Source organism: Numida meleagris, chromosome 2 (assembly GCF_002078875.1).
Source record: "Numida meleagris isolate 19003 breed g44 Domestic line chromosome 2, NumMel1.0, whole genome shotgun sequence".
NCBI lineage: Eukaryota > Metazoa > Chordata > Aves > Galliformes > Numididae > Numida > Numida meleagris.
In genome coordinates, this window is record NC_034410.1 from 44489125 (window position 1) to 44513426 (window position 24302).

A 24302-nucleotide genomic window follows, 5' to 3' on the forward strand; every position below is an offset into this window, starting at 1 on the left:
AAAATATTATGGACTATATTATATTACATTTTCATGAATACAATGAAAAAACGAAGTGCTAACAGGAGCTACAGGCTGATCAACTTTTCCACTCTGTTCACAGCACTAATGGATAGAAAAATAAAAATACTCCTTCCTTTTAAAGCACTGAACTGTTGTAGGAGTTGTATGTAAATAGTACCATTAATCTGCACACTCCAAGCCACAAAACCCACAACCGGTATGAAACTAATTCTGTTCCATTCCTAACTTTGAAGGCCTAGCTTCATAATAAACTACTTGTAAAGTGTGTTCCAATGTCTGCATATGGATGGTGCAAAGAATAAACAGTTCTGGAGTCAGCACAGAAAATGAAATGTTTGGGGCATAGCACACAAAGCCTGCAGCCATAAAACCTTGCATTTGTGCTAAGAATTTAAGACCCGAAGTTCTCTGGCTCAAATTAACTGGTCTGAAAGCTCCTACAGCAGTCAGCCCATCAAACACATACCAGAGGTGTCAATAACGGAGTGGTGTTCCTTTTCACTCTCCTCTCAGGTGAGGGAGGCAGTCTGCATTAGCTGAGAAGAAATAGTCAGGTTTTTGCATTGGCGGTCTCAGAAGAGAGTGGAGAGTGGCACCTTGGGAGACCTCACAGCTCATTACAACCACTTTCATTTGCTTTACTTTGTGCAAATCTTCATAACAAAACAAACCAGACATCAAGAAGAACTTTCCGTTCATGGAGACTTTACAACCTCATTTCTTCCACAACACTTCAATCAATCTTTCTCCCTTCCCTTTTTCACTCCCAAGCAATCACAGCAAGGATTTCATTTTTAAAGAACCATTTTAATAATGTCAGACAAAAAACAAAAGGGAGCAACCTCAGGAAAATATTTGATATTGTTATCTTAATCTTTTCTTATTTAAATGTCATCAAGAAGTTCGCATGATTGACAACAAAACCCTAAGAATCAAAGAGACTATTCAATCTCCTCTAGAAAGTCAGCTTTTCTGACAGCAACTGCATACCTTTGCAAATAACAGGCACTTAAAGATTGTCAATTTACTGGAACAAAAAATAAGACATGAATTAATGAATAAAAGAGTTCAAATTCTTTAACTCAAAACCTTCTACTTCCAAGGTTCTAGCCTATGAAAAAGAATTGTTCCATGTCAAATAGAAAAAAAAAAAAGAATGGCTCAGTTCGTAACTATATTATGCAGATAAGTTAACTAGAGATTATGGTTCAACCAAAATTCACCTAAATTTCACATATGTCCTAGTACTTGTCAATTTGAGTCTTTGGAGACAGCAGAATGGAAGCAGTCAATCAGTTTTACAGAAAGGACGGAAACAGAATACATTATCTCTCTCCACTGTCTACATTGCTGCTGTTCGGATCAGCTTGCATTTGTGCTCTCTTCCACAGTTGTTCTCACTGCTCCCGTAACAAACCAATTTGCATGGAGGTGAAATAAAGGAGGTCCACTCAATGCTGGCTGTCAGTGTAGATTAAAATGATTCTCATACAAATTAGATAAAAAAAACAGCTGCAAGTGTCTAGTCCATTGGCAGCACTGACCAACCAGGCTGCATGAGCAAACAGCAGGATTGTGGGATTGTTCAGCCCTTTTGTAGGCGTCTCTCCAGTTGCAAAAGACAGTAAAAAGAAAATCATAAAAGAGTTCCAGTAATGCAAACAGCCTACAGGAGTACATTTTTAGTAGACTTTGATGCTACAGTTATCTACTAGATGAGCTCAGTTTCACAGTTCAAGGCAAACTCTGAAGTTATAACTTCTCTTTTTCAAGAGAATGGGAGTATTTAACTCTGACCAGCTTAAAAAAAAAGTCTTTGAAGAATTTAAAAAGCTGTCTCAGCTGTACAACATACTGATTAACACTGACTCTTTTAAAAAGGGGAACTATGTTTAAAGGAAACGGGAAGCAAAGCAGGGGGAACGTAAGGAACTACTCAAATCATTACAGATGGCTCAGCCACGTGTCTCTAACAAACAGGGGGGGTGCATCATTTTCGTACCGTGTGGTTGCATTAATAATAGGTTTGTCTACAAATTCTATCTCACACAGCTGGGTGCTGCATGGAGAATGCTCCAGCTCCAACACTGTTATGTTGTTGGGCACTGATGAAACGAGTATATTCCTTGGAACAAAGAGGGTCAACTGAGGGCCACGGGCTGGCCAGTAGCGACCGAGATTAAAGCCATTGATCCAAATTTGTCCCTGTTAAAAGAGAAAGAAAACATCATGAAGTTTTAATAATTTAACAATGATCAAATAACTAAACTTTTTAAAGGATAACATGCTTCACATTGTAACTGAGTTTTCTTGATCTTTTAGTTTGATAGGAGACCAGGATAGAAAATCTGCTGAAGAAAGTGCTAGAAATAACCGAAAGAATCTAAATTCCTTGATGTTTAGCTATTTTAAAATGAAGTGGTCAAATACTGCAGCTTTTCCAGATATGCCAGTCCTTTGGAAAATAGAATTGCAGGTTCTTGACATTGAATTCTGTGACAAGTTTCAGACCAAAGCAAGCCCTGAAAATTGTATTTGCTCGAACCTGATTGCTGAAGGGAGAAAGAACTCACAAAATAAGCAATCAGATTCTAATTCTTTTGTTGTTGTCTGTAAAATGTAATACTACTAGTTATCTTTGGACTCCTTTCCTTTGCATGATTTTACAAATAAGATGTACAGCTTGCCCAGACACATGAAATTCAGATGTTTATTATATTTTACTAGTTCAGTTAACATGAAATTACAGTGCAAAGGTACTGTATTTTATTTTGGCTGAGCCAAAATTTTTGAGGTTTTGCTAGCATTAATGTAATTTCAGTGAAATTGGGGTTAATTTGGCATATAAACTCTTCAAATTATTTTTTATAATGGAAATGACCCAAACAGTTTAAGATATTGTTCTAACGTTATAAATATCCCTAATTAAAAACAGGAAACAAATAAAAGAGAAAATAATGTAAACATGAAAACAGTTGTTAATACACCAGAAAGAGGACACACTGCAGTGAAACAAACACAGGTTTTTCCAGATGTTTTGAAATTGAAGAGTTGCCAAATGTTTAGTAAAGATGAAAGTGGATTCCTGAGGTGAACTGAACTGTTCATTAAGGAAGACATAATCTGATCTGGACAAACCATTTGCTTTTGTTCTTTGTAAGTGTCCTTTTCATCATGTGTCAGACAATTTACAAAGGGCTCAGCAGACAAGGAAGAGCATGGAAATAGACAATTTCATCTGTGCTTTCCTTCTTGCTTTATCCTTTAGTAATCAGAATGCAGACGAAACATGGTCATGGCACTAATATACATTGATTAAAATTACAAAATAATCTGAATCTGGGATTGCTAAAATTCAGATATTATTTTAAAAGAATTACAGAAGCACAAATGTAGGATACTGAATCTTACCGTTCCAGGTGTTTTGGAGGCATTTTTCTTCTGCTTTATTTTTTCTAGTCTTATTAAAACAGTTTTTATGGAACTTGCAAGATAATTTTTTAAGGAGAGGGTACATTTGTGAACGCAGATGAATTATGTCATCTCTGTATCCATTACCACCATTTAAGATCCTCTATCTTACCATGCCAAGGGGTTAATAAACTTTGACTTCTTTTTATATTTAAATCAAGTTCATTTTGGTTCGTGGCTTGTATTTGATGCATTTTAATACACCAAGAATAGGACATCTTGTCCTTTAACACATCTTGTCCTTTAGGACAAGAGAAACTTTAAAAATCAAGCTTATTACTTTACTTCTACACTAGTTTTAGCATAAAACATGACATTAATGGAAGCTACCCAGCCAATACACAAAATGAATTTGGAAATGCACTCACTCTACAGTAGACCAACTACTAGACAGGGTGACAGTAGCCCTCCAGGAAGTAGGAGTTTAGCGTAGGAATCAGCTGCGCTAGAGTTCTAACACAGCAGGTATGCTCATAAAGGTCTTGGTTTCTGATCTTAGTCAATCTCGTTTTTCCAATAAAACTGTGAACTTCATTTCTCATTTCCAAACTGGCATTTAAGACGTTAACCACACAGGCAAGGAGTGGATGCCTATCTTCAGAAACAAGATTTCCTCTATCAGGGTCAGCAACCACCACCCATGATACCACAGAAATGAAGAACAGTCATGACTGCAAATCCTCTTTTCTGTTCAGATTTAAAAAAATAATAATAATACAATAAGTCAACCATATATCCAGTAACATGTACTGTTAGGAACACTATGCTTCCTGAAGTGAGGATGGGGGGTTTTGTTAATAGCAAAGGTTTTAAAAAACACTGAAGGCAAGTGAGCTATGACACAGGTTATGACTGTTAATGCTGCATCCTTCTGGGCTATCCAGCATGTCATATTCCTTGTCTTAATACGCAAAGGCAGGGTACTTGTTAAAATTGCATTTTTTCTTTATAAGCATTGTTTTGTGTGGATTTCGAAGTACTCAAACACCTGCTTTTTTGCTCCTACTAAGAGTTTCTCTCCATACCTTGCCATCAGCAATTTATGCAGTGTCACTCAAGGAATTTAGGCCCATATCCAGCAGTACTTGAGTGGAATTTAATCTCTTACAGACCTCCACCTTAATAGGCATTTGCTCATTGGTAAAGTTATTTGCAAGTCCAAGATTTTGCCTTTCTTGCCCCCAAACTCAGTTTCTTCTCAATCTCATTACTCCTGCGTACCCTATTTAAAATTTTAGTCTAATCCATACAGAACTTGAAGGATCCATCCAATGTCCATATTTACAGTTTGTCTGGGATCTCTTCTCTTTGACCTCTTCAGAGGGTACGCTAACTATACAAAACAGAGGTTTCTGTTCAACAGGTCAGATGAAAAGATTCCCACTGACATCTGAGAATTCCTGGACACATTTGTCTTTTCAAAGATAGGAAGATGGTTTGTGATTCATTAGGTTACAGAATTTACTGCAAAAGTCCCAGATTCCAGCTCCTGTGCAAATAACTGTATTTTTATTTGATTTGATTATTGTGCAAGATATGTACAAGTATAGAAACAGGGATGAGACTTCCTCATCTATGCTCAGTGCAAGCAGCACTAAATGCCTGCAATGAGTCAGTCTTCTACATATTGGAAAGCGTGTTAACCACTAGAATGCTGCGTGTAGATCATGAGCAACTTCTCCTACTCTGCTTTAAGAGCAATGATTGAACTGCTTCAGAAATGAATAACTTTGCTACTTAACTCCATCACTCCAATGTCTGGAGTTAATTGTTTAGGCCTCCAAGAGGAGTGATGCTTCAGTGCACACATTCTTGCCCTCTGTGTCTCCCACTGGCAACGTGAATAGGTCCTTACACATTTTGCATGCTGTCTCAAACACGGCACCACAAAAACATACTCTCTTCTGTTTTAGCTATACTTCAGCCTTGTCAGAAGTTTCCATTCACAGACACCTACTCACAAGCTTCTTGTGGCACTGCTCTCTGACCCATTCAGTCCAGCTACAGGTAAGTCCCAGAAGACAGGCAGCAACATTGTCTGGGTCCATACCTACAGTACTAGCAGTGCCCAAATCTCTCTATGCTTTGTAACAGGATCCAGTTTCTCATAATGCTCCACAAATATGTTTAGAGTTACTTCTAATTAAACAACATAACCAGAGAAGTGTCCTCTACCATCTCACTTTCTCCAGAAAAAAACTGTTTTATCTCAAGGCACATATATACACTCCCTCATTCCAAAAAGCTGTTCCTATTGCACATCGAGACAAAACAAAGAAAATCAACCCACAGCTACTAAATGCAGCATTTCTAAGTAGTCTGACAGTTCAGCTTTCTCACTCTTGTTTTTTTTTCTGTGATTCTCCCTTTTCTAGACAGTACTATGTACCTTTTGAATGTGTTTCCCTCCTCTTAATGGTCTATCTCCAGATTTATTTGAACCAAAGAACCCATTTCCTAGTCCTTGAAATACATTTGACACATCTCACTACCACAACATGCTTCCACCGAGCCACAGAAAGGTGGACTTTGACCTTCTGTAGAAGTTTCAGTAACTGTCTGACTAGATTTCAAGTTTTAACAGCAAAATGTTGTACCTTTGTCCAGTCAGGAAATTTAACATAGGTGTCTTGAGGCAAGTCTGGAATCCCTCCAGGAATTGAAAGTGTACCAGTGTAGAAAGCAGGTGCTTCATAACGCTGTGGATTGCCAACAGATCTCTTTGGATGGTCAGGGTAGTCGTGAATGAAATGGTTCACTGCACCATCTATATTTAGGGGATAGATTTCCCATTCAACAAGTGTATCTTGATCAAGAGTTAAATTTGAAACTAGACCCTAGAGGGAGAAAAAAAGAAAACATAGTTAGCTTCATGTTATTGAAGTTGTCCAGCTGCAACTATAAACCAGGAATAAAAACTTGGGAGTCAAAGATGGAAAGACAAGCATCTGGTCTTCACCAAGTTATAAGCTTTGCTTAAGAAGAAAGGGTTTGATTTATTCTCTGAGAAAGTGCTGTTCCTTTTCAAGGTTTTGAGCTTTCACTGATGCCCAAGCCTCTTTTTCAACCTTTTTTTCCGTTAACTGAAGATTTCTATTTTTCTTTAATATGAACATGATTCAAAAACATGGGACTTAATAAAAAGCAGAAAAAGGGTCATGTAGCTTAAGTTTTGAGATAGCATCTAGAGATTTGGTAATATTGAGTCACTAACTCAAGATATTAACCTTCACAATAGCAGAGAAAGCAGTGTTTACTTCCCACAAGCCTTTTACAGCTAGCACACAGTATCACAAAATCAAGGCACACACTTCGTGACCCCGATTCAGTGAAATACTTTAAGTTTACAGTCAGCTTCAAGCCCACATAGACCTGTTGTGTTTCTGTGGAACTCCGTGCGCTCTTGAAGCACACCAGGGTACTCACACAATGAATGCAAAGGCATGGCAAAGTCATGATTTAAGAGGAGTGAAAGGAACATTAAGTTCCTCCTGAACACACTTCTTAATTGTGTTACAGCCATGATCTCTAAAGCTGAGTTTCACTGCAAAATGAGGAATTAATTTTAAGCTAATGCTGCTACATCCATATAATCTCCTGAAAAGACCCCGCATAGAAGTTTTTTTTTTGGTACAACTTACGTTCTGTTGCAACCACCACAAGGTGAACAGGAACAAAAAGTTCTATGAGTCAAGGGACAAGCACAAACACATTTTCTATTGTCATGGACGGCTGATGATACATGGTGTGCCTGTTCTGATGTCTAATAAACACTGCACTGACATCACAAGCCTAGTCATCAGTATAAGCAGAATGGGAACTTATTTTTCTTATTTGAAAATAAAGTATCTGCACAGAGTTAAATGGCAGAACTCTTCTCTACAACCTCGACTTTACTCTATCTGGCAATCAGTTGAAGTAATGCAACAAAGCTTTGCCCAAAACTTTCTAACCTGCCTCCCACCCATCTTTAGATGTTGAGAACGGTGTGGTTTTCAAATAAGTTGAGGTACCTAAAAGCACTCTTACTTCGGTCAGCATAAGAATGCATTGCAATAGATCAGACATGGACATGAAATTTCCAAGTAAAACAAAGACATAAGTGGCAGTGAGCATGTAAAAAAAAATTAAAAACAGAAACCACACTCTTCCTTCCTTCATTTCCTTCAACAACAAGACTCACACCAGCAGAATGTATTAAAATCAATAACCTCTTAAGATTCTTTCCCAAAAGCTAGATGCCAAGTTCCACTTCAAACTCAAAGAAGTGAGAAAAAGCAGCTGAACAAAATTCAAAAAAGCTACCCTATTGTCTTGAAAGTCCAAGGCTTAACAAGATGGAAATCTCTTCCCCCCAGTGTTATTTTGAAGCCACATAATACCTAAAAACAAGGCAAAATTATTCCCAATTTTCAAAAATCAACACAAATAATACCCGCCTTCAGGTATTTTTTGTGAAGGAGTCTATGGGAATAAGCAACACACATTTTCCAAAGCTACATGGAGAATGTCGTCATCTTCTGCGTGAAAAGATTCTGCTTTTAGTATTGCAGACACCTACTATATTTGCTTTCACTTATCTTCGAAAAGTTGAAACCCTGGTATAAGTGTGAATATCAACTTAACCACAGCAGCGCTGAGCACCTCCCTACTCCAGTCTCTAACCCCTTATTCTATTACTGTAGGTTAGCAACAAGTACATAAATTTCCTTATCACCTGGTCTTTTACCAAATAAATTAACACAACATTTCTGCTGCCTCTAGATGAAAGCAGAGCACTGGGTAACTAGCTGCCCTCTTGCCACTCAGAAAAAGAGTAAGGAGCCTTGAGATGACAGTATAAGTTAGCACTAATGCTACCCCCTGAAACTGTATGTCACAAGCACAGAAAATACTCAGATGCTGATACTTTAATTCAGAGACTTTTATACATCCTAAAATCTAAACTGCTTTGCCTTGACTAGAGTCTTGGAATAACTGGAGATAGACCAAGAAATCCACATCACAGCCCACTTAATAAGACAACCAGTCAACTATTCTCCTTTAAATCATACCTGAGCTTCAGTTCTTCTGTGCTGCTTAACCATAACCAATACATCCTTCTTTACCAATGCAAACAGGCCCATCCTTCTCATGGCAGCAAAAGTGTGAGAACAGGTGATTCTGCCTGCTGGCAATATTGCAAGGCTCTTCCCAATCTATGTTTTTTTTTTTATTAAACTGGATTTTCTAACAGGTCCAAACTCAATCCAAGTTCAGAATCTCATCAACAAATCAAGGCAAGATTTATACACTTTTCCTGCTTCCTCACAGCATACATGCCTTTGGTTGATAACTCAATGATACAGTTCAGCATATGTCTTCTTTCCCATTACCTTTATCTTTCTCCTTTTGTTGCATCCAAACTAACCAAGATACACTTTGGACAAGTCTCAGTTCTGCTCACAGACAGAATTTAGACTGAGAGGAAACAAGAACTTCCACCAATTAACCTGTTGTCACCTGCAGTACCAAAGGCAACCACAGTCACCAGACAGTTATTAATCTCTACTGTCAACCATTTGACCAACTTCCTGGAATAACACTGCCAAATCAATTTAGGCCAAGTCTAGGGGCAATTTACAATAGATTTGTGCAGTTTGGGGCCTACAATTCTCAACTTAACTGTAAAGCATTCTGTCATTACCCTGATACTATTTGTAATCTACAAATATCAAAAACTGAAAAAAGAAAATAAAATAGCATGCCATGAACACACTAAAGAAACACATAAGACTGGCCTCCATAACACTTCTCTCCCTTTCCTCTCTTCAGAAAATATCACGAAGCACTGGGGACCCCCTTAGGCCTAAAACCAGATAACTTCGCATTTTGCCCCCTGCCTTTCTCAGTGTTTCTTTTGTGGTATTGCAGCTAATGGTGGGCAGTGACAGTTGCAAAGCATAGCATGGCTTTGGGAGTGTTTGGAAGCTTTCTGATGATTATTTCTACCACAAGATCACTCCAAATCTGAACTGGCAAAATTGCATGGTAAAGTGCTTGCAAGACAGCTTCTCATCGCTGCACTGAAAATGCTGCAAAAGTACACTACTAACAAAAGAAATGGGACCCAGAAAGATACACAAAAGTATATGTGTACACACATAAATACACACAGAAATACAAACTCAGGATTCACAAGCCTCAAAGTATGGCCAAGACTAGACAGATTTCAAACTTATTTCTGAGTTTATCCAAACAACTTTGCACATCTTAAAATTTTTCCTTACCTTGAAGTCGTTATTGAATCTTCCAAAGTTGACTCGGCCCATATTCTCTACTAAGACGTCCAGATTTGCTCCAGCATTTCCAGTTATGTTTATCATTAGTGACTTGTCCCTTTCAAGGACTCCTTGCTGAACCTATATGAATATGAAAAAGAAAACAATCATTGAACCAACAAAACCCTGCCATCTCTCTCTTCAATTTACATGAATAAAAGAAAGGGGTAAAGGAAAGAAACAAATGGAAGTTAAAGAAAATCTTTTCCTCTGCTCCTATTACATGCCAACACACATACACAAACACTCCAAAACCTAGTATGCCAATATTCACATTTCAGTTCATCAGCTAGATGTACAAGTGGAATCAGTCACATTCATCCAACTGATGTCATCTTCTCATTAGTTTAATTCAACTAACTAAATCAATTTTCAAAATTCTAGTGGATTTTGTTGTATCTGATTCACAAAAAGTTAATCTAGAAACTGTAAACTTTTTTGTCAGTTATTTAGAGATGATTCATGTCCCAGTTAAGTTCACATCAATACCTAGCTTTATTTATTCCCATTCTCACATCAGGAAATGAAACCTTGACATGGCAACATCAATGAAAACACTGTAAATAGCCATCAAGTGTACGTGTGTGTATATGTACATATGTAAAAAAACTGCAGGTAAGCAGGTATTTTTCTGCCTATTTTTCACAGAAATCATGACTCTGTATCAACATTCAAGTACCTCAAAAATGGAACATTACAACAACTATTTAGTACAAATCAACTATATACTTCCTTTATCTTATCAAATGATATTATTTAATAAAGTTGTTTTGGTAAGCTGAAGAAAGGAGAAAAAAGGCAGATTGTGTTCATATCTTTCATGAAGGTCACTCATAGCAGTAATGGACACCAGCAAACAGTGTTTACCCCATCCACAGAGACATAGGCACGATCATGAACTCCATTTAAAGGTGAACTCAGTTGTGTTGGCTCTGTGCAGTTTTTTGGAAGCTTCGTTCTGTACAGTACAAACCCAAAATACTAAGAAAAGAAAAGAAAAATAATCACCAGATTAATCAACTAAATTATTCTTTAGCTGCAGTTCCTTTCATAATTGACTTCATGTAACAAAGTGTACTTTGTCAACCAACACATTCATCAGGTCAATATTATCTATTTTACAAACTACCAGGAATGTTTCAGAATATTTTTCACTAAGTTCTCCATCAGTAAATAAATAAAGTCACAGTTATTTGATTCTTTTTCTCATCACAAAGTGAAATACAAATTTAAAACAAGAAAAAAGATGCATTGTCAGCAGCCACAAAACCATCTTCAAGACTTGGACTTGAACATGGCAGGAAGAAGAGGGAGTAAACCATTTCCAGTCCATTATCATTATTACTTTTACCTTACATTTGTAACAGGATGCCCAGAAAAAGGAAAAGAAAACAAGGGAAGATGCTATGCAGCTTCACTGAATGTCCTCTCAAGAGTTTTCCTAAGCAGAGTTCAAAGGTGGGAAGGACAGAGGATGAAAGAAATGCCAACTAGAAATTATATTCTGCTACAACATACTACTAATTGTAGCTTCTCTCACATCTCTCCATTAGTGTCTTGGAAAGGAAAAGTTTGAACTTTGAATCCTTAGTTGATTAATGCCTTAGAAAATATCCCAGGCACCTGCTGCAATGCATCTGCAGACAATTAGCACCCATGTTCCAGTCTCTGTTAAATTCAGCACTCAGCAGAAGGGAGCCATATATTGTTAACGGAAATACATCGTCACTCAGCAGCGATGGAAGGATCTTTCACTGTGAGAGAAGATGTGGAAGTCACCACAATTGACAGGGAGACTGACGCAGAGAGGCAGACAAAATAACAGAGAGGAGAGTGGGAGTCAGAAACTACAGCAAAACACAAAGTTATGTATTTTTCTTATCAGCCAGTGAGGTGAATGCCCCGGGCAATGAGTTGCAAATGAACATGTTTCTCCTTCAGCACATTTTCTCTTGACCCACCATTAAAAAAAAAAAAAAAGGGACTAAAAATAGGTAGAAGGCCCACGAAAAGTGTCAAATGGATTGCACTCCCCAACTCCAGGCTCCCTGACCTTCATGAAAAAGCAGTGTTTCAGCCATTGCTCTCACTCTGATAGCAGGTGAGGAAAGAAATATATATAGCATATATATCTACAGTCATGAAAAGAGAAAACCTTGGGTGCAAAACAGTAGAACTGACAAATATGGAAAGGTCTCCCATCCAAAAAATCCTGAACACCTTTTCCGCACCATTACTTCCTGTGCTGAAATAAGGCGTAATACACTGGACGTAAAAGCAGTCATAAAATGGAGGGTTGTTCAAATAAACTTGCCAAAATGACGGCAAAGTGCCTAACAGAGGAATCCTCACCTGCTTTAGCTGAACAAAGGTTAATGGGTAAGTGCTTTTCACTGGTCCAGAAGGTGACAGCCTGTCAAGAACCTCCACCACAGTGCCCACCTGCAGCATAGAAAAAGCAGTAAAGTTCAGTCTAAATGTAACAGCTTGCATATCCAGACACCTTGTCAGCTGGCTGGATCTGTTCAAAAGGAAAGCAAAGAGATATCATGTAATTTGAATGTAATTTGGTTCCATCATTAGTTATCCAAGCTGAATTTACACTATGTAGTCTTGGTTTTAGAAACTTTAAGGCTCTAACTTAGTGTCTCATATAAATAGGTGGACTGATTTTAACTAGACTAGCAGCACAGTATAGGCTAGTCACATGCTTAACTACTTTGCTGAATAAGGAAGGTACAACTAAATTGCCTTTTGTTGCCATCTTCAACTTAAATTTGTGCTTATAAAAGTTTTCTGCTCATCTTCAATTCTATCTGAAAATCAACTATGAATTTGATGTTACTCAAGATGTACAATAAGCATAATATTTTACAAGCTCAATAAGTCAATAGCATTTATATTGTTCACATAAGATCTCAGTCTGTTTCACTAGAAGTACTGTCCCTGTTACTGATGACGGTAATTATATACCAGACATCCACGGTACTGTCCAAATGCAGATTTGCTTTCAAATACTCACCAAAAAGAACAGTTAAAAAAAAAAATCAGGCATTTACAATAAAGAAAAACAATATTCATTAACAGCAATACAAACTTCTTAGGCTACTTAAATAATGGAGATATTAAATTTTTGCACTGCATATATGAAAAGAAACTGTGCTGAAATAATAAAATATACGTTAATAAACACTATTTTGTTTAAAATCTTTCTATACGTGACAGAAGTAATCATGAATCACCTATGTATCTGCAAGTATTTCTTCAGTATGTAGACATAGATCTAAAGGAACTTTTGAAAAGAACTTATCTCAGCTCTAACTAGGAACAAGAGAGCAAGTGGAGACCATAAGCACACAAAGGGTAACACCCTCACTACCTGGAGGTTGGGTCTTCCTCAGCAGTCCACAGCTAAACACCTTCATCATGGCAAAAGGCTGTCTGTCAAACGATGGCTTCCAAATTTCTCATGGAAGTGGCTTGCTCCTACATTTTCATCTTAAATACTTGACTTAAGATGACAATCAGCTTTCAAAGAGTAAAATTCCCCAAACTGTAATGCAGGATCCAGTAGGCCACAATAGATTGAACCACTGGATCTTGTACAACAGCTTTGAAGCAAGAAATGAGCATCTCTGCATAGATACTAACAGATTTACAAAACTAAAGAACAGATCTATGAGCATTAATAGCCTAGGTTACAGGTGGACAACAAAATTAAAAATGAACATAAGTGGTATTAAGTCACACGTGGTCACTTGAATAGCCGACTAACAGGCAATAAGTGCTCCTTTGGGCCTTTCTGAACTGAGAATTAGCCTGTAAACATGTCTGTCTGATGTTTTTCTAAGCTTATGTTATCAAGGGGGCTTCTGTTCCATATATAAGTGAGTTATGTATTTGCCCTATGCACTAGGTTGGCAGAAACTCATTTCTTTGCAACCTTTTATTAAGCTTCTCACTCTTAAGCGGTGTGCACAAACCAAGGTCTGCCTTTGCTGCAGGTTCCCACTGATTACTACTTAGCAGACAATCACTATCACAACAGAAACAGTAAATTTAAAAATCACGAACTTGGAACTTGGTCAAGAATTTCCTAAAATAATCTGAAAAAAAAAAAACCAACAGATGACTAACAAATAATAGCAACACTTTTTGATCCTCTAGAGCAAGTATGCAAAACCAAAGCGAAAGATCAAACATGAAAGAACGAAATAAAACAGCTGCAACAGGACTGGTATCACCTACTGGCAATATCTTGTCTGCTTAAAGTATTTGTACCCCAAATTCTGCCCCCAACTCAAACCTCTCCAGTTGCCTGCTACCACGCTCGTAGCTATTAGTTAAGCTCTTCACAGCCCAAGAAGCAAGCACGACTACAAAATCTACAAGTCTGCAGGCCGCAGCGCTGGAGCAGGCATTTCCTTGTGGCCAAGCACTCCTCAGGGCCCCCTGAGTGGTGACCAGAAACTACCACCTGCTCTCAAGCCCTTAAGGCCACCAGATACATTGTGGACAGGAAGATACACTCATTTGCATCTGCAGAGAATGTTTCCCATGCTCTGGGTCTTAAACTCTGTCTTCTTGCTCACAGTTCTTGAGCCCATCTATTACTATTCTACCTTTGCCTGTCCTCACTGCCTACGATCAACACATCTCTTCTATCTCTGCAATAAGCAATATCCTCATTGCCTGCTTTCCTGTCCTCTTCCATAGCAATGCCAGCATTCCTAGGTCTATTTCTTAAAGGATCCTCTCTTTGTTTCCCCTCCTGAATAATTCTTTAAAATCATTCAGTAGCTCAAAATGAACACTTGCCTGATAAGAGAACAGGGGAGGGATGCATGAGGATGTTTTATTGTTTTACTTCCTTCCAGTTAGGCTGAGTTCCCAAATTACTTTCAGCTAGGGAAACCTATTTGCAAATGTCTAAAAAGTAGTAGATAACTATGCATAAAGACCTATTCTCCTCAAGCAGAGGTAATGAGCAGCTGACCAGACATTGAATTGTTCCAGAACATCTTGTGGGAAAATTAGAGGGTAACGTTATCTCTAAATTACATGAGCCTTTGTAAACTCCAAAGAAGGGCAAAAGGCTTGTGAAGGGCTTGGAGTATATGCCCTACAAGGAGAGGCTAAAGGAGCTGGGGCTGTTTAGTCTGGGGAAGAGGAGACTGAGGGGAGACCTCATTGCTCTCTTCAAATACCTGAAAGGTGATTGCAGCGAGAGCAGAGTTGGTCTCTTCCCACTGGTGACAGGATATCAGGAAAAACTTCTTTACAGAAAGGGTTGTTAAGCACTGGAACAGGCTCCCCAGGGAGGTGGTTGAGTCACCTTCCCTGAATGTGTTTAAAAAAAACCATTTGGATGTGGTGCTCGGGGACATGATTTAGTGGTGGGCTGTTAGTTAAGGTAGTACGGTTAGGTTGCGGTTGGACTCGAACATCTTGAAGGACTTTTCCAACCTGAGCAATTCTATGATTGATAAAGTACGCCATGCATCCACTGAAAATACTCTGGAGTCTCTGTTCACTGCTCCTTTCTGCAGAAAAGTCCCAGGAGTTGGTTCACAGCAGTGGATTTGATACTCCGCATAAACAACTAACTGTTGAACTCCAACTGCACAGTGAAGCTTTCACACAGTACATGCTACAGCACTGACACAGCAAATCGATACAGCTGAGAAGACTACTACTATAGAATCATAAAATATCCTGAGTAGGAAGGGACGCCCAAGGATCAATGAGTCCTACTCCTTAATTATCAAAGGTAAATTACATTATTTCCAACATCTCCTCTCTGACAAGTCACCCAAACACATTCAGGTTTCTGTAGAGAAGGGGCATTGAACCTTGTCTCAATAGGAGTGGACAGCTTTGGCAGGAACAGTACAAACCCTCTGTGATTTGTGACTTGTCCTGTGTTGCAGTTTAATGAAGCAGAGGAGTAAACATGAGCTGAAGTTAAACACCAGGTTTGCAGAGCAACACCAACTTTCTTACCAGAAAACAATTCTAGAGGCTTTCAGTACAGATGGCAATATATGTACAGAGAATGATTGGTACCTCACACGTGGCAGTTTAGAAATGCCACCTTGCTTTCTAGAACTGCTGGGTACAGAATAAAACGCCTCCTCAAACAAGCAGGAAGCGTTGGAGGTAAGAAGGTACGGGAACAGGGTTTCCAGTGTGACAGTCAAGTCAAAGCCATGATACTTGAGCCAGTTTAGTCATTTGCCCTGACCTTGCATCTATAAGACAGATTTCTGATCCAGATGCTTTGCAGCTTTCATTTGTTGAAGGCAGGAAAGAGAAAATTCATCATTCCCATGAAACTGGACCGCCCTATCTGAAAGGCGTAAACCATGATAAAGAGCAGAGGCAAAATCTGATTGCAAGGTTCCTAATTGCCTGCAATTCACTATAGCAGCAGAAGTGGTGGGTATACAGATAACAGTATATAAATAGTCACTACCAAATGTAACCAGTTCAGTGAAACCTCATATGGCAACCTTGACCTAAAGGGTCTGAAGATACACAGATTGTTGAAAATGATATAAATTTGTGACTAATCGTTGTGTCATTTTTACAAAGAACTGATTCCTGCCTACCACTTGAGTGGGATGACTTGAAAACATCTGCAAAGCCTTATCACTACCAAATTTTCCAACACTTCATCTCCAGTTCATAACAGATCAGATAAATTGCAGACTGGAACAGTGGTTGCCAAATTAAGCATACAAAATATAAACTCAACTGTTAAGAATTACAGCATTTACTACAGAAATCACAGTAATCTTCCACCTCCAAACAATTTGACTGTGAGAAGCAGACTGAATTGAGACGAGTTCATGCCTGCTTGTCTCTTTAATCTCCAAAACCATATTCTACACTCAGTGCAGGAAACAAGTTATCAACCATATTTCACAAAACTGCCACTGACCATAAAGGATGGTGCTATGGACAAATCCCAGCTACTCACGTGCTGATCAGTCACACATCTGTTGTCAAAGACGACATAGTGAGGTTGAGCTCTGCAAGCTTTTCCTTCAGCAAGAAGCTAATTTAGTTTTTTTCATTAGTTACAGATTTTCACAGATTTTGCAAGAAACTATACTGACAAGACTTTCAAATTCATTAAAAGTGTTCCACTTCTTAAATTTACAAGAACTCAAAGTATTTACCTAAGAGATACAAGTATACCACCTGTTCCTTCAATATCAGAGGCATCACCAGCTACAGAAACATTTCTTATGCTAGCATTTCTCCCGCTACAACACTCATAAAGCAGCTCTCAGACAACTAAGACTCTACTGCGCTAAGAATATATTTTAGTTTAGTAAAACTTCATGCACAAATGGTATATAGTAAAAATCATTTTTTATACCCAGATGACAAGTATTCATAATTTTCCAATAAGGGCATGGTTTCTAATTCCCAAGCTCTGTCCTATCCTTCCTGGAAGTTTGCTTTCGAGGTTTTCCTCCCTATTTTGCATGATATCTAGAGACTGCCATGACACTTTCAAACACAGTTTTTTGGGGAAAAAAAAAAAAGCCAACAGGCAGCATTACAAACAGATACACTTAGTATATTACAGTTGTTAATTTACCTTTTGCAAGCGAACCTTCCCATATGCAAATTTGGATGTTGTTGGCGGGATAAGACCTTCTGGTAACTGGTTATACTAAAAAGAGAAGAAAGAAAAAGAACCACGTGAAACTTAAATACAAGTATGTCTTAACTGAATTCTTGCTTTTCAATTTACAACTTATGGAAGCAGAATTTTAGCTGCAAGTAGATAGTCCCACCGTGCTAGTAGATTACACCTGCACTCAGTCTCAGAGAGAGGCTTTTAACACAAAAATCAGATTGGCTCACTTGCAGTAAACATAGTTTTTTTTCAAATACTCAACTCGAGGTAACAATATGAAAAATAAAACAAAGAAAATTAAAAAGACAGTAAACTAAGGAGCTGTCAAAGAATCACAGTATTCTTGGAGCCCTCCTGTGGCTATAGTGTGCATTACCATCTCTTGTCAGCCTTGGAGTCATTCACAAGTCAGTGGGGCTTGAGTTAACCTTTCTCCAAGTCTGTAGGGCAGTATTTCCACCTGACCCTCCCGCTCTTCTTCAGTGGTACTTCCATATAGGCATTACTACTCTCTTAATTTTTCTTTTCAGTGTTATTATACTCCACATGCATGTGTACACATGCCTGCTAATCCATTACTTCCTAGGCTGCTTTCTTTTACAAATACTTGTGAAAACCTCACAGCCAGTGGAAAATAACTTTGTTAGCTGCTACCAAGCTGCTGGGCACCCTCTAATCCCTAGTGGATCACAGAGAAAAAGGAGGCCATAGAAAACTTAGATAAAGAGAGTCTCAATAGCTTAATGTTGTACTCCTCACAAGCCACATAAGCAACAGCCAGTTTATCACAGTTCCACCATTCTACTTGCTATGGGCCCTCAGGGGACACAGGGAACTGCTACAGCCTCCACCCCAAAAAGTGGATGCCCTCTGTGCTGGCAGAGTCCTGGCCCTGGTTCACACACAGGTGAGCTTCAGCTCATGGAGTTTACCATCTCTCACCTCACCTGCATACATTCATCTGATGTGCACCAGGCCTGGGCCCTGCTCTAGTCTCTGGTTCTGGTGTCCTCATCAGCCTTCCAAGCTGCAAAGCTTCACAGTAGCATAGGCAGTAGCCAGGGCCACCTTCCTTTGTCCAGTATTCATACCCTCCCTCCCCAGACAGGCATTGGCAGGCATTTACTGAGCTCTTTTCAGCATGCTAACCCAGCAGGAAGCTGGGTAGCTAATGTAGAAACAAACATGGAAGTGATTTAAAAAAAAAAAAAAGTCCAAGGAGACCTGAAGTTTGCAAACCCACAGGCACAGAAACCAAAGCCTCCCTAACAGCTCCACAAACTCATGTGCAACCCTCACTGCCTTCTCTCTGCTCCTGGCCTGTACAGCTGCCTATCCGTCAGAGGGAAGCCTAACAGGGAAGCACTCTGCCAGGTGATTTCTGCTTACTTCTTGCCCTACAACTCTAGCAATAACCACTTACTTAAAGCATTCCTAGAGAGAGGTCCATCATTTTCTTGGACACCTTTGAAGAGAGGTAAATCTAGACAATGGCGCTCTGCCACACGCTGTAGCTACCCTTCTTTCTGAGCCTACAGCCTTCTTACCTTCTTTCCATACCATCTCCCTCTCTCTTTCTTCCCGTTATTTGTTCCTTGCTTTATGTCCACTTTTCCAACCCATTCTTTCATTTATTCAAAGGACATACTCCTTTGGGATTTTCATAGAATCATAGAATTGCTCAGGTTGGAAAGGACCTTCAAGATCATCAAGTCCAACCGCAACCTAACCGTACTACCCTAACTAACAACCCACCACTAAATCATGTCCCTGAGCACCACATCCAAATGGTTTTTTTTAAACACATTCAGGGAAGGTGAGTCAACCACCTCCCTGGGGAGCCTGTTCCAGTGCTTAACAACCCTTTCTGTAAAGAAGTTTTTCCTGATATCCAACCTAAACCTCCCCTGGCACAACTTGAAGCCATTTCCCCTTGTCCTGTCACCTGCCATCACTGATTTTGATTTTAACTTGGAAGTCTTTGCATAAAACATGATTTGTTGGCCTTAACATGGTATAAGTACGCAGCATAAAACTAATGCTCAAAAGCTTTCCTCTGTACCAAGACAACTTTTTGTTTGTTCAGTCATTCTAACTGTTTTTTAAACAAGTAGCAGTATAATTCCTAGTGCCTCCATGTCAACCTCAACTAAAAACTAATTAAAACCTAATTGATATTACTGGTAACTGGTTTATGGCTTCCTGTTTGCATTTGAAAATAATCAAAACAGTCTTAAAAACAAACAAAAAATGACAACAACAACAAAAAAACCACAGCAAACAAAACAAAAACTATATTCACTCAAGAAAAGAAATCCGAAGTAGGAAATTTCAGCCCAAATGGTAAAAATGAGAAAACACTGCCAGCAATCAAAAGAATTTTTTGACTGAAACTCTTCCCTTTTATTACATTTATTAACTGAAACCAACTGTTTGAGACTGAAGATTAAAATGAGTTATCCTTGTAGCACAGATAATGTTTTGAATGCAGTTGTTAGTTATGGGCAACTTCATTCTCTTTCATCAACATCAGCTCAACCTGCACTGAGTAGACACATCATTACAGGGTGAGAAACTATAGCAGACAGGAAGCCTTCACCAAGATCCTATGGATATGGAAGGTGAGAGAGAAACAAACCACACCAAAAAAGCTGTACAATGACCTAACACACCTTACCTTACACTGAACACCACAGATCTTATCAAGGCTACCTCACCACACTAGAACACTGCTTATATTTCTGATAGAGATCTTGCCTTGAAGAAAATAACTCAAAAACAGGAAGCTTGGGAATTTTTCTCTTGAGAAAAAGCTGTTTCAAGCCTGGCGGATCCCCTCAAAAGACTATCAAAATTATCCCATCAATGTAAAGCTTAGGAATAATGGAGAAATGGAAAAAAAAAACTCCACACCAGGCCTTCTAAAGGTGGGGAGATAAAGGCATGCTTTACCCTAAAGATAATATAACTTCAGGAGACCTACTCTCACCAAAAGAGGGTCTCCTAATGAATAGGAACGGTTTGACATGCAGTAGGGACAGAAGAGAATATAAACTTCAGGATTCCCAGGGACTTTGTCTTTAAGCCTTGTCTGAATGGCCTCCAATGCAAGTCTATTCAAAACCCAGATACAGGTTCCGCATTTCACTTCACACTTCAGTTTATAGAGATACTATTCACTTCAAAGCATTTTTATAGTGAAGACAAAGTTGGTCCTACCCATGATCTATAGTTTGTGGCATCTCTAAAGCAAGATGTGTTCTCTTGGATAATCATGCTCCTACTTACAAGACACAAAAGAATGACATGAAGCACAGGAGACAGACAGCCAAAGAATAAAGCTACAGTGCTATTAGGCTGACATCAAGTGACCAGCTTGAGCCAACTGAGTGCCTAACCAGGGCTGCAAGGGAAAAGCCCTATTCATTTGTCCTCCATCTCTATTCCCAGACAAATGCTTCTTGCCTCTACTCCCCTTCTGCCAGCATTCCTCTGATCCACTAAGCCAATTCAGCTTACTGACCTCAAATTGAAAGAAAACAAACCCAGCAAAAAAAGCAGAGCTGTAACATCTCAGTGTCACATCTGCAACTGTATCTTTGAAAGTAAGGAAGGAGTCTTTGGAACAGTAGTTAAAACAAGGAGTTGGGTTGGCCTAGTGACTTTGTTCTAATTCACTTCTTTTCCCTGCAGAAAACAGTAGGCAACACAAGAGCAAGAGAGTTTGCAGATATCGGAAGTTTCAAAGAACTATTCTAAACATGTACCATGGACACTCACCATACCAATGACTTCCCTCAAGGCAAAATATTTTTCAGTCAGATCCCCTGCTTCGCTTAGTGGAGCATCATAGTCATAACTAGTGGGCTGTGACAAATAAGGCATATTAGCACCTAAAAGAAGTCAGGAAAAAAAATCCATAAAATGGTGAGAGTTGTGTTTTTCTCTCCCAAGGGATCAACTTCCAGCATTTCTCTCCAAACACAGCCAGACTCTGAATTCTTAGATTTGAAATAGACGTTACTGTTTGGGATTCAGCACTGAGAATATATTTCCTACGGAGAACAACATCCTCCTGAGCTCACGCTGCTGTTGTAATGCCTTCAGAAAAATTCTGAAGAGAAGCAAATTTATTCATGTTTCAACTGTTTCACAATACTGAGTAAAGCAAAAGTACCCTTTGCAAAGGTAAATACCATGTGAGTTTAGTAGAATATGCTGGCAATAGCCAGAGAACTGCTAATGCAGTCATCTTTTGCCATGTGCAGGCAGGCATAGCTTACACTTTTACAGAACGTTACTATTTGACACATCATCAGCTCCACTCTATTGTAAGATTAATTTAAATAATTTCTTACCATTCCAATAGGCAAAGTTAGTTCCACCTATAAACATGTACCTAAAACAAATCAAAACAAAAAAAAAAGCCATCCACTTAAATCAGGTTTTGATGAATTGGGGAAAAAAAATCACCCCAAATTACCCTTTACTGAACACACACTTACAGGTTAACGTTAGCACCGCTTGCCAGGATTTCATTAAGTGTTTTAGCTATAGTTTGTGAGGGTACAACAGAATGACGGTGCCCCCAGTGATCCAACCATCCAGTATAAAACTCAGAATTAACCTGAAAGGGGAAGGGCAAAAGAGGAAGGGAAAAACATGAAGAGGGAGCAAGAACAGAATGCAACATGACTTTGGTTACTAGCTATAAGAGAGAAGGAAGAAAGGTACCTTGAATCATTTTAACTATTTTTAAACTTTTATAAATACAGCAGAGTATACATTAAAATCAGACTTTTTTAGTAGATGACTCATCAAAGAGACTAAGCTATCATTTCAATAATTTTATATGTGCACTTTGAAAATCGTTGCCTAAGTACCAGAGAACACAGATTTCCTTAGAACTTGTCAAACTGAATGTTTCAGATAGTTGGCGTAAAAATAAATGATGGAACAAATATATTCTCTGCAGAGCAATGTCTGTAGATTAGATGCAATGAAAAATAAATCTTTCAAATACTCAAATTGCTTCCCAAACAATTTTATAGCACAGAAACAGTCTTGTGCCCTTAAACAGCCTTCTCTGTCAAAATGGCTTCCAATAATCTCACATCCCATTACAGATTGTGTAGAAACTCTAAAGTAGCCGAAAACAGGAAGCAACATTTAACTTGCCCTTTTAATTTTGCTTTTAACTTCCACCTACACATATACATGTCTAACGCATCTAATCATACTGTTTCCACTGCTATGTAAACATTTGTCTTAAAAAGGAAAAATACTGAAAATCAGTATCTCCTGAGACCAAAAGAATATCTGCAGAACACTTAATGTGGATTTCACACACACACACACAGAAGCTTCTCTGTTCAGCTTTTCTGACTGACTTAGAAATGACATCTTCATAAACATTCCTAAGAAACTGTCCGCTGTTGTCAACTCCTCTATTGCTAACCACTAAAATGAGGAATGATTTAAGAATGTAAATGAAAAGACATACCAAAGGACCTGTAGGTTCACTGCTCCTTTGAGCTAAGAATGCTGCTGTGACGTTGCCACCTATAAACAGATAGAAGCAAAATTGAGTTGCAACATCCCCGACTTTTTCAGTTCTCATTTTACTGGAGTAAGTGTCTTACCTCCCTTCCAACATCTAGTAAAAATATAGACAAGGAATTTACTTTGGAAAATGTAGGAATCAATACTCTTCATTCTAGTGCTTAAGTTGCAGAACTTATTTAAAATGCACACATGAATGAGTGCACGCATGCATGCATCCACATCTCTGTTTTTGAGGTACATCCTCTGAAAACCCAGCTCTTCTCAGGAATGACATCCTGGCACCAAAAACCCAGAGATGTGTCAGAATTACTACTCAGTCATTGGAATGTATTGGCCTGGGGTTGTGGTAGCAAGAGGATGGGGAAGAACAGTCTTCCTGTCAGGCAGTTCATAAAAAGAAGTTTCACTTCTGAGCAATCCTAGAGGCTCAAGACAGAGGAAACAGAAATAACTAGTCCCACGAGTAGCTCACTGTCACATGAACAATATACATGAAGGAGTTCTTAATTTCAATCTATTTATAAAAAAATGAATTTCTACTAGGAGTATATGTTTGACTGTAAAGAGAATAATGTATATAAGAAGCCACAAATACAAAAAAATTGGGAAGATCTATCTTCAAATTTGTTTCTTGTGCCTTAAGCCTATTTTGCCAAATCTGTGCAGTATATGAATGTTCACAGCATCAGCTTTCCTCTTCCATCAAATGCACACTTTCCAAACATACTATGGTTGCTTGATCATTCTTCAGGCCTATATCACAACAAATTGTGGCAGCATGCACATTTTAATTTTTTTTTTTTTGGTAACAAACAGCTGTCTCCAACCTGGGGCAAAGTCTACTGTTGCATAAAGACCCTGAAGAGCTCCGCATCTCAAATGAAACTGGCTTGCACCATCAGTTGTGAACAGCACCACCTCATCCCCAAGATGCTGGCGAAAGATCTTCAGAAGGGAACGCAGGTAGTCATAGTCACAAGCGAAGTAGCTTCCATACTCATTCTCCACCTGTACAGTAAAAGCAAGTCAGTAAAGTAGTAGCCAGTTCCAGTTTGCATCCAATGCCAAAAATCGGAAGTCCAAACCCAGCTCTCTTTTTCCTTTGACAGTAATGCTGAAAATGCCATTTAAATCCCAGACATGAAGAATAACAGAAGGGAACGCTTATAGGCACTCCTCCCTCTCACCTCTATCTCATGCTGCAGCAGTCACTGCAAGGAGATTGAAATAAGCACCTCAAAGCTTTTGCTACAGTCAAATACTAAGAA

The 24302-nt window shown here is 38.7% G+C and overlaps 1 protein-coding gene across 1 annotated transcript in view; it reads right to left on the reverse strand.

The window, feature by feature from the left end:
- GLB1 (galactosidase beta 1) overlaps positions 811–24302 on the reverse strand; it is a 45317-nt gene continuing 21825 nt past the window's right edge. Inside the window, exons 6-16 of the mRNA XM_021387123.1 lie at positions 23862–24042; positions 22973–23031; positions 21975–22096; positions 21828–21868; positions 21250–21362; positions 17428–17502; positions 12168–12257; positions 10683–10796; positions 9765–9896; positions 6093–6332; positions 811–2229 (exon numbers count right to left, since the gene is read on the reverse strand). Of these exons, the coding sequence (XP_021242798.1) occupies positions 1969–2229; positions 6093–6332; positions 9765–9896; positions 10683–10796; positions 12168–12257; positions 17428–17502; positions 21250–21362; positions 21828–21868; positions 21975–22096; positions 22973–23031; positions 23862–24042 (1428 nt within the window). The 3' untranslated portion in view covers positions 811–1968. The remainder of the gene's footprint in view (positions 2230–6092; positions 6333–9764; positions 9897–10682; positions 10797–12167; positions 12258–17427; positions 17503–21249; positions 21363–21827; positions 21869–21974; positions 22097–22972; positions 23032–23861; positions 24043–24302) is intronic.